The sequence below is a fragment of the Labrus mixtus genome, chromosome 11 (genome assembly GCF_963584025.1).
Source record: "Labrus mixtus chromosome 11, fLabMix1.1, whole genome shotgun sequence".
NCBI classification, from domain to species: Eukaryota; Metazoa; Chordata; class Actinopteri; order Labriformes; family Labridae; genus Labrus; species Labrus mixtus.
In genome coordinates, this window is record NC_083622.1 from 24,269,864 (window position 1) to 24,281,485 (window position 11,622).

General features: G+C 42.0%; 1 protein-coding gene across 2 annotated transcripts; it reads left to right on the forward strand.

Moving 5' to 3' along the window:
• Positions 1–203: 203 nt before the first annotated feature.
• On the forward strand, positions 204–11,302 carry LOC132984256 (terminal nucleotidyltransferase 4A-like). 2 transcript variants are annotated; one of them, XM_061050997.1, is made up of 12 exons: positions 204–1,154; positions 1,790–1,913; positions 4,143–4,189; positions 5,022–5,142; positions 5,256–5,363; positions 5,465–5,593; positions 6,459–6,672; positions 7,713–7,839; positions 7,936–8,039; positions 8,164–8,351; positions 8,528–8,665; positions 8,821–11,302. In XM_061050997.1, the coding sequence occupies exons 1-12, from the start codon at positions 421–423 to the stop codon at positions 9,262–9,264; spliced, it is 2,478 nt and encodes an 825-aa protein (XP_060906980.1). In that variant the 5' UTR covers positions 204–420; the 3' UTR covers positions 9,265–11,302. The 2 variants fall into 2 exon arrangements, with proteins under 2 accessions (XP_060906980.1, XP_060906982.1); XM_061050999.1 differs by having other exon boundaries at positions 7,713–7,830.
• The last annotated feature ends 320 nt before the right edge of the window (positions 11,303–11,622 follow it).

Consider the following 11,622-nt stretch of genomic DNA (forward strand, 5'->3'; position numbering starts at 1 on the left):
AATAATGCACGGACCTTAATATATCTATGACCCATTTCTAATATTTTATTTTGTGTTGTGTGATTTTATATTTCAAAGGAGAATTTTTAAATAGTTGGACTTCCGGCTTGTCTAAGCCTGTGTGAGGATGACTTGACGCATCTCTTGATTCTGAGGGGTGTGTTCAAAAGATTTAAATCCCTCACACATGCGCAGACGCTGATCCGTGCTGCTGGGTGCGCCATATTGGCTGGCTTACATGGGGAGTGGAGTTGGACTAGCCGCTTGAAAAACCAAACCAGTTTCCAGTCATGAAGTGCTTCGAGGACAGCAAGTAAATCAAGGCGGTAGGATTTATTTGTGTCCTGCAGTGCGACGTGTTTAATTTGCCAAATTGCTCGTCATTTCCAGTGCAGAGGGTTCTCGGTAAAGTCGACTCTCATGGACCCCAGGACCGCTTGGATCCAGCCGGAGCAGAAGGGACCTGCCAATTCCCTGTGGATGCACATTTGGGAAACCTCTCAGGGATTTGGAGCAAACCCCGGCATCGACAACCACCTTCACCACCAACGCAACTTCGCGGCGCATAATGCCAACTCCACGGACACGCACGGCGGCGACTACTGCAAAAACGTAGCGCAGCCGCCGCCGCCGCCGCCGGGAGGTGTGTTCGGAAAACTGGCGAAGCGAGACGGAGAGAGGGGAAGTGTCCGGAGGAAGGGCTCGTTGTCGCCGTCCTCCTCCTCTCTGGACTCGGAGGCCGAGAGCTCCTCTCCTTCCGGCTCCTCTCTGCACATCGACAATTTGAACGTCGCAGAAGAAGAGGAGGAGGCCCACCGGGTTTTCTGCTACGGCGAGCACGAGTTGAACGAGAACAATCTCCGGCGGCAACATCCCCCTCCGCCTTTTCACGCTGTTCAGCAACACTGTCGCAGCATGCAACAATCTTTCGGCCACACCCCCAGTGGGATGAAAAATCAGCACGGAAACAAGCACCACCACCACCACCACCACCACCACCATCAGTCCCACTCCTCCGGCCGCAGGAGGCATCTGAACAGAGCCAACACTTTCCACGGCATCAACCCGCTGCTGTCCTTCGGCTGCAGTGGACACTGTATAGACTCTACCTGTAGCCTGTGGAAAACCAGGCGCTACAGCCCGGGCATTAATGGGTGAGGACTTATTAGGGAGATATTTATTGAATTGAATTAACTTGTGATTTCAAAAAGTGAGGTCGCAGGGTTCTTGAAGGAGTCCCAGCAGGTCACCCAACAAAAAAAGTACATCTTGTACACTCACACGAGAAAATGTCACAATCATAATGTCCTCTTCAGATCTTGCATTATCAATGTGCAGTTTAGGTGCTTTAGAGCAGGGGTTCCCAAAGTGGGTCTGGACTCAACACATGCATATGAAAAATTACTTAAAATTGCATATTTTACCCATTATTGTGAACATGTATACAAAAAAATAGATCAAGAGATTCATTATTTTCTGCTTCTAGCATTTCTTTCAATACATCACTGAAATAATATTTGCCTATTAGTCTTCCCGGGTTTTTTTTAACCACCTCCGTGAGGGTCTAAATGTCTCAACCACCTTATTTTGGGGGTCACATGCTGAAAAGTTTGTGAACCCTTGCTTTAGAGTGTTCCTTCTCTCTGTTTTTAAGCAGTAATGTCTTACGGAGGCCAAGTCCCAACACTTCCCCACCTGACTCTCTCACACATGTCCAATAACCCTCACTCCCCCCCCCCCCTTCTTGTATATGAGGCTGTGATACAAGCTGTTCTGTTTCCCCTTGCAGTCTTCATGAAGAAATCATGGACTTTTTCAACTTCATGTCACCCCGGCCAGAGGAGGAGGCCATGAGGAGAAACGTCGTGAACAGAATAGAAAGTGTCATCAAGGACTTGTGGCCCACAGCTAGGGTGAGTGGTTGCAGAGAGGCTTGGAGAGGTAACTCCATCTGTTTGTGTGGGGACAGTGTACTCCACTCTCATCTACCCAGCATGTCATCACAACTCTCCGTCCCTTTGGGGAAAGTTCTTCTTAAGCCTTTTCCATGTCGTTTTTTAACTGCTTCTTCTTATCCTCTGAAAAATATCATCTATGATACTAAAATCCCTCTTTTACCAAAGTTGGTCAATGAATGCCTTTCGACAGGGGGTTGATGAAAGCTAACTCTCTTAGCTACAATTCATTTAGCACACACTTTTATCCGACTAGCATCAGAGAGTAAGTACAACACAAGCGAGGAGGTAGCAACGTCAGTAAGTGCGAACAGACTAAGTCTGATCGGACATACAGGTGATGACAGGCAGCACACAGGAAGAGCTCTTTTTTTATTTTTATTAATGAAGTTAATGTGTCGTCACTGACAGCTGTTCCTGAGAGTTCTAATCGACATTAAAACCATTCTTAACATCGTCATCATCAATGTCATTAAGTGGGTAGGTGTTAATGAAAGAGCTGGGTCTTTAGCTTTTTCTTAAAGGTGCAAAGGGACTCAGCAAATGTGAAATACAGGATTCAGAAGCTTAATATATATCATGGACTCTTGGCTGAGTTACTGTCAGTAAGGCGTATTGAACTTTGGAGACATTTAAGCTAGATATGAGATGTAGTGTGGATTTGTGCTTGTCTTTACTCATTTACATGCATGAGGCAGACTGAGGTAAATAACACCTTCTCCTGCGGTCTTATCACACTAAGCATTAACTGCATAAGAGACTCTTTGCTGTTAGTGTGTCTGGAGGTTGTTGCTCTTCATTTGAGTCACATCCACATTGAAGTCAAATGCTAGTCAACACTACATGTCAAAGAAGAGTAATCATATGTTTTGTTATTTGAGGCTAACAGTAAGTGACTTATTTTCCAGTGTGTGCTGCCAAGAAAATGTTAGACGCAGGCTTCTGGTCAAATAAACAGTCTTTTGTTTTGTTAGCACTGTAAACATTTTGAGCTAATCATGGTCCATAGAAGTCCCAGCTGGCTTCTTCTCTCTAAGTTTTGATATTTTTATTCTCTCTGAAGACCAATTTGTGAAACATTTTTCCACGCTGTCGCAGTGACAGTGGTTCATTTTCTTTTGGTCCCAGACCAGAAAGTAACTCTATTTAAAATGAAAGGGAACACATGAAAACCTCAGTCAGTTTAGTTTAACTACTATCTGCCGCTGTACAGAGGACGTCCATGTATCATACTTTAGTCAACTCCACAGTTATTCATTGTATTTGTGAGACTCTAAACTAACAAGTACGGACTTTGAAAAAATGTCTTTCATGCATGCAATATAATAAATGTATTCCCGATGTTCTTTCTCTTGTAGACATCTGACACAAGTATTTTCTTTTTTACTATTTGTAAATCTAAGCTTCCCTAGCAACACCCGCTCAGGCCTCCTGCATATTGCTAACCAGCATGGGAGTATTGCTGTTTGTCATAGGGCAAACATTGCTGATTCTGGACTTTAAGACTTATGTAAGCAGAAAGCTATATAAGTTGAAAGACATGTTTTTTTCCCCCCCAAAGAACCATTGCCCATAGAATATGTTTTTTGGTTTTTTTTTTTTAGCTACCTTAAAGGTGCACTGTGAAGATTTGGTAGTGAAATTTGAAAGTTGGAGAAGTGAAACAATTCTATGCGATATTTTCTGAACTGAATATAAAAACTGGGTCCCTGGAACACTGTTTGGAGCTAAAAAGCTACCAGGAGAGTTACGGTTCCACTGTTTAGGAGCCTACCACCACAACTTCTCACCATATCATAACATCTTCAAACAGTGTTCCAGGGACCACATTTTCCTCTGAGGACAGTTTGTGTATAGAGCTATGAACATATACCACAGAATCTGCACATTTCTCTACCAAAACTCCATAGTGCACCTTTAACTCCCTCCTGGTACATTTCCTCTGTATGTGAAAGTAGGACACGCATCAGTCAGGAAAAGTTGAAGTGACATTATTGTTGAGTTTGATTCTGCTTCATGAGCTTTTAAGAAACAAAGTGAATAACATGAATTCAGGGATGTAGCAGTGTTACTAAACCCGGTGACAAAACAGCCAATGAGCACAAAGGTCAAAGAAGTTGTGGGTGATAATCGTTACAAAGTGTTCTGTCTTACTTTAAGCTTGATTTGTGTTTGTGTTTAATACAGGTGGAGATATTTGGCAGCTTCAGCACAGGACTTTATCTTCCAACCAGGTAGAGTGTGTGTCTCCTCTTGTACAGTGTGACCTTTACCTCTTCTCAAATGTCTCATTAACACGTCCACTTCCTGGAAGTGGTGCTGCTAGCACTTTTCTTAGCTGGGGCATGTTTATATCCATTTTTTGTCATGGAGCTTAAATAATGGGGATACCACAGAGAACATAGAGTTAGTGTAGCAAAACATCAACCAGGTGCCTTTGACTAAGAGCTTACTTTAAAATGATCTAATGGTGTGTGTGAGTTCACCGTCACAGTATGTTTCTCAAGGTTGATAAAGAGGAATACCAAGTTTTACAGCTGAGAACTTTTTAAACATTGTCAGCGGCATTGTGCAAATAAACATAAACAGTCAGTGTTGGAATAAAAAAAAAAACACAGTTTAATGCTGTGGTTGTTTCTGCACCACACTTAACTTAATGCTCATTAAACTGGGCTTAACTTCACGATGAACAAAATGTTGACCATGAGTGAGAACTACAGGTCTTTAAGATGACCATATCATGAATCTAATTCCTGATAAGACTGCTTCTTTTACATTTCAAATCTGCAGAGTACCTGTTAGTTAATGTATCAAGAACCGTTTGTTAAACTCAGATGCTATGGACTTTTTCTTCATAGGAACCTAACGTGATAGTCACTTTTATCATTATCTTTCCTTCAGCCAGTCTTCCAAATAGGCATATTGTGCTTCCAGAACCTACACACTCTTAACTTAATTTACTAAGGTAGCATGGTAAGGGCTCTGAGTAGCCAAAAAACACACCAGTGCACTTTTCCAAAAGGCTAATTAGTTAAAGTCATTTGTCATTTGTGTGTCTGTTCTCAGTGACATTGACCTGGTAGTGTTCGGACAGTGGGACCACCCTCCTCTGCAGGAACTGGAACAAGCCCTGAAGAAACACAACGTGGCCGGCCCGTACCCCATCAAGGTCCTCGACAAAGCTACCGTAAGTTTCAAGAGGATGAGGCTCCTTTATTGTGGTCGACTCTTGTCATGATGACACGGGTTGTGTCTATAGTTTATGATTAAACAGGAAATGTTATTTTAACCTGTCCTCAGGTGCCAATTATCAAACTTACTGACCATGAAACGGAAGTGAAGGTGGACATCAGCTTTAATGTGGAGACTGCAGTAAAAGCAGCGCAGTTCATCAAAAGCTATCTGAAGGTGAGATTTTAAAACATGACTTCATCGGAAATGTTTTCCTTTTTTTTTTTGTGTGTGTGTTGTAAAAACACTAATGTTGTTTTTTTCTTTCTGTCTTGTAGAAGTACACAGTTCTGCCACCTCTGATCTTTGTCCTGAAGCAGTTCCTTCTGCAGAGGGATCTGAATGAAGTGTTTACTGGAGGAATCAGCTCCTACAGCCTCATACTGATGGCCATCAGCTTTCTGCAGGTACACAAACTTCTGCATGCATAAATATCTGCTGTATAGGACACACTTTTAATACCAATCTTTTCATCTAAAGTGGTGGCTGCGACCAATAAAGCAGCACTCATTACCGTGAGTGCAGCCACCACCATCGCACACTGCAGACGATGAGATTGAGAGTGTATTCAAGCGGCCGGTACATCTCTGTGCACGTAATTAACGGCTGCATAATGTTTTCTGCTCGTCATTAAGTTGTTCGCTCTTTTAGTTGATATTCTTAATCTGTTGAGGGCAAATATTCTCATTATAGCACCCACCCACCCACCCACCCCGTTGTGAGCATGTGAACAGCCAGGTCAGGAGAATATCTGGAGCAGTCCTCCTGAAATGATCTAGATATTTTCAGGAGTGCATAATGTGAAAACGGTTTAAGAGACCCCAAGAAACAGACTGCATCTTATATACCGGTGTGACTTTTATTCCTGATTTTTCAGTAAATGCTTTCATGTTCAACACATTTTCTAATTTGTTTGGTCATTCAGATAGACTTCTGCCTCCTGTTTCATTGGTTTCAATTTCTGTTTCTTTCATGTATTGAAATAATGTCATTGTAACCAATGCTAATCTTATATGTATACTGAATGTACTACTTGTAAAAATGTAATTTCAGAAATGTGACAGAATTAGTGAAGTCATATAATCATAAGTTCACTTTAATAACTCACTGATAGTGTTGAACTTAACACAGCATTAAATATGCTCGTACGTTTGATGTTTTCTAGCTGTGCTGTTTGTCATGGAAATCATTGACAATGATGTTTGTTATTTTTTTATTACAAAAATGTAACTTGAGTAAACATTAATGATCTCGCTCTGTCCTGCTTATCAGTTACACCCTCGGATAGACACACGACGTACCAACATCAACCTGGGCATCCTCCTAATCGAGTTCTTCGAGCTGTACGGCCGCGATTTCAACTACATAAAGACCGGCATCAGGGTGAAGAACGGAGGGGCGTACCTCTCCAAGGAGGAAATGCTCAAAGCCATGGGGAGTGGAAACAGGCCATCCATGCTGTGCATCGAAGATCCTATACAACCAGGTCAGATAGAATTTAACATTTTAAATTCACCTTCTGGTATACAGGATGAATGTGTCATCAGAGTGCTCAGGGATGTCAAAAATAACCGTTTTAGACTATTCAGAAATACTCTTATTCCTACATGACAAGTGTTGATACACATTTCCCTGCGGTTTCATAACCAGGTTGTTCCATACTTTGTTTTCTCTGAAGTTGCTTTAGTTTGTAATCCCAGTTGCCAAATCTTTCTAAAGTAATCCAATAAGATAAAAGCTATCAGGATCAAATATTGAAATTGTGTTGTTTCATCGCTAGAAGTACACTAGTTTACCAGCTAAAATATGTAGAGATGTCGTCTCTCAACCGGAAGGTCGAGGGTTCGATCCCCAGCTCCTGCAGCAACATGTCCGATGTGTCCTTGGGCAAGACACTTAACCCCTAATTGCTCCCGCTACTTCGTTTGCGGCAAATTAATGTAATAGTAGTGACTTCTGATGGTCTCACTACATAGCAACGTCTTCCATCAGTGTGTGAATGGGTAGGTGTGACATGTGGTGTAAAAAGCACTTGAGTAGTCAGAAGACTAGAAAAGAGCTAAACAAGCTCAAGTCTAAAAGTAAAAAAAAAAAAAAAAAATCTTGATCAAGTCAGAGGTTTGGGTTATGATAGGATTGTAGGGGGTTGTAAGGATACTTTTAAATAGTCAAACAATACAACATTTTTACTATGTACTATATATTTTATGACATTTCTTTCAATATATTGCCCTAAAATGCCGTATTGCTTACTTAATAAAATATTTCACCTCACAGCATCAATATCAAACATGAAAAAACTAATTGTATTTGAGTTTTTCCACAGGGGGAGCAAAAATCCACACAAAGTATATAGTGTGAAGTCTCCTTTTTGATAATCCAGTTTTTTTTTTTGAAAGAGCATAATAAAAGTGTGCTCTGGATAAAATTTTAAAGAAGTGGATCACTAAGTGTGGATTGCTCTCATCCTAAATAAACCTTTTGAATAACCATGCCCATACTATTGTCATGTTGTGATATTCTCAGGTAACGATGTGGGCAGGAGCTCATACGGCGTCCTGCAGGTGAAGCAGGTGTTTGACTTCGCCTACATGGTTCTGAGTCATGGTGTGTCCCCTCTTGCTCGTGCCTACCCCAATAAAGAGTACGACAGGTTGGTTTCTTCAATGGTTTCTTAGCCATGTCTGAGTCATTTGTTTCCTGGATATCCTGCCAGCATTATCTACTTCACCTTCTCTCTGGTTTGCAGTACTTTAGGCCGAATAATTAAAGTCAGCCCAGAGGTGTTGGCCTACAGGGACTGGACCATCAAGAAATGGGGACTCAGGCAGTACGCTAAGCTGGAGAACCACGGTAACTTTGTTGCAACCTCACCTAGATCATGTAACTCTGATCTACTGGAACAATGGATTCCAGATACTGTTGAATCAGTTCACATATTTCTTTATTAAATGGTCGAATACTGTTTGGTCCCTAGATGTGGACACTTGTGAGCAGGACCTCGCCCGGCTGATGCTGGTTTCTGTTGAAGATCAGAGAGACACCTCGTCCCCCCTCAGCGCTGACTCCCCCTCACCTTCTCCGGTCTTCCTCCCCAGTCCTCAACACCACTCTTCATCATCATCCTCTGCTTGCTCGCTCTCCTCCTCCTCTGGGAGTGACATAGTAAGCACACAGGATTATTTTTTATTTTATTTTTTTACAAGAGATGTGTTTAATTAGTTCACGATGATTCCTCACACTTTTGCAACACACGAAATGGCATAAAAAAAAATCATATCAACTCTGGCTGAAAATGATTTCTACTAGTGGCACTTTGTAAAACTGTGTCTCTTCTACAGGAGTCTGATTCTCCACCCATCAGTAATGCTGCTATCCAGCTCCACCCTCTCACTCTGGCCTCAGTCCAGTCAGTAATCCAGATGGCTGCTGACCTGCGGGCTTCTCATCAGGCAGGCTTTATCCACACTGCACCTCAGGTAGGTCCAACTTTTTTCCCCCCACAGGTTGCAGAAAAACAGGAACATTGACTTAAATTGAAACCAGAAAATATACAATGTAAGAATCGAACCTGTTGCATTTTTCCCCTTGGAATAGTTCCCCATTCTTAATCTCTTCTATTTGTTCTCTCTAGGTCCAGATGTCACTCCCAGAGAGCCTAACCATCCAACCACTCTCTAATTGCCAGTTCTACCATGAGAACCTACCTTCCATCAGTGTTGTGCACCGGCACACGTCGCAGGCCGCACATGTCTCCCAGCACACCAACTCCCCGAGCCCTCTCCCCAGCCCCCTCCACCAGCTCCAGCATCCTCAGGTCGCGGGGCAGCAGAGCCACGCTTACATCATGAGATCTAATTCCCACGGTTCCCACGAGTCTCACAAAGTTGGCTTTAAGCACAATCAAGGTGGGCCCCGAGGTCCAAATCACTCTCAAGGTACCTTCAGTCCCCTGCGGCGGTTTGCTCAGCAGGGTCATAACGCAGCGGCGGGTTTCAGGAACCAGCAGCAGTACAACCAGAACACGTGGAGACGTAGGAAGAGAGATGACCCTCCTGCTCTCAACCAGAGCAGATGAATGACTGACACTGCATGACTTGACTTGGCATTGATTATTGAGAAGCTGTGAATGAGATGTGGGACACCCGTTTTTAGTCGGAGGCTCCAAAGACACACCTACTACATCCAGGAATCCAGAAGTCAATGGAAGCTGTCTCGCAGGGTGTGGAATAATCGTCTCTGCTCGCTTTGTGCGGGCTACGCTCTTGCAGGAGAAGACAGACTTTAAACAACCTAAAACATAAACGGTGTCAAAATTCAGTGTGGGATTGAGAAGCCGTTCCTCTTCATTTGATGCACACCAGCACAAACTTTGAGTTGATGGAGGAATAACTGATCTCCCGAAACTGGCTCTTTTCAGCAGTGTTACTTCCCAGCTGCTTAAAAGCCGGCTGGAAGACTGGAGAGTATCAAGTTTAACAGCTTGAATGCAACATCATGTGCCATAGTACTGAACTGGTTTATCAAACCTGGTCTGTCTTGAAGTTCTGGCCCTTTTGATCAGGTTTTGGGCTCCTTTGATCTCTTGAATGCAACTCCTTATTGGGCGACGCTCTTCGATTCAGAGCTCTTACATCTTGGACTATCACCTACAAATTGTACTCTGAACTGAAGCGAAGCACTACCTTTCTACCTATGCAGCGCAGCGCTGACTTGATGTTTTCGGTGTGACGGCACAAAACGGACCTTGTCTCAAGTGCTTAAACTGTGATGACTTGTTTGAATGTACCAAGTGTTACTTCCTTTGTGTGTTGGTCATTTTCTTTGGTTCTCTTTGTTTTTGTCACTGAGGGATTTTTTTTTTTCTCGTTCACATTGGCACTATTCTGTTTTTTTTTTTTTTGTATCGTGAACATTTCCACCTTATTTTATATTTGTTGCGTTAATGTGCAATAATGGCTTGCTTTTATTTAATTTATTTCACATTTTTAGTTTAATTTTATGGGTCCTCCCCAGTCTACGTTCTCTCCTGTTTATTTCTAGACTACATTGATCAGTGCAATAGATGGATTTAAGGGCCTTGAACGAATGTGTTTGTGTGTGTGTACAGCTTTCCAGCAGAAGGGGGAGCTATGGTATTGAAGCATGAGAGATGTGCCAAAAATCCTATGATGCCAACATTTTCCTCATGCATCACTTCCCATTGCAATATGATCTCTTGAGATTTTGCCAACTGCCTGTCCAAAAGGTTTTCCCACCACTTGTTGTCATTTCAAACACTTAAAGAAGTTAGGAGGTGTAGTTTCTCCCATCAGACTTCAGGCTGTACTGAGGAAATGCACCTTTTAGCAGTTTATAGTCCATATCATTTCAAAAAGAGTTGGTGCTACTTATTACCAGCAAAGTGCTTGTGTTTTTGCCTTATATCTCCTTTTGGATTCTGTTGAAGCAACAGGTTACTGCCTTCTTAAACGACCAAAATTTGCCCTTTGTCCTGTACGTAGCCAGCTTTCTGTATTTGTTTCTGTAAGCACTGCCAGGTTTACTTGGCTTTTATTTTCTATATGCAGCTTCAACGTGAATGCTCCAGGAGTAGACCACCTACTGCAGTAAACGAATGTTAGCTTGTCACATCTATTTTTTTTTATTTTTTTTATTTTTTTTTTTTCTTAAGAGTTAAAAACTGGTTGTATAAGAGATTTTCCTTTCCTATATTTAAAAACAAGACAAGGTTTCAAAGCTACATTTACACAACAATCCATAACTGGCCATGGAATGTAAACAGATTCACCTATACAAGAGTTTTGGTAGAGCCATTACAACCAAAAGTCCTACATTTCAAAAGTCTGCAAAGGCGACTCCCATGCAAACCAAACGATGGACGGACTCAACTTGATACTGTTGGCGTTATCCCCTCGTATTCAGTGCGGCTCTTAGTGAGCCGTCCAGAGGATAGCCCTTGGGTTGTTGCTTCGCAATCTCACAAACCAAATCCCTTGCTCATGTGTGTGTCATTATGGATGGGTTATTATGTGTATACGACTGACATATAGATGTAAACCTTGTTTTTTTTATGTAAGTTTTTCTATTTTTTTAATAAACATTTTAAAACTTAATTTCCCTTTATTGTGTGTGTTTTGATGGCTGATAGTGGAGAAAATGCTGACGATCAACCTGTCTTTATCTGGACTGAAACTTCAAGTTTATTTATGGATATTATATCAAACTTAGTTTCTTAAAGCTGAGGATTGTATTTCTTTCTGCTGCATTTGTCCTGTAGTATATTTATAGTCATTTAATTTGAACGCCTGAGATGTCAAATCTTGCTCTTAGTTCTTCTGTCAGGAAACTTAGGAACACACTCTGGTGTACTTCCTCTCTGACTCTGATGGTGGCACTGTTGGATCATCGCTTGGCTTATCTATCTCTAATCCAT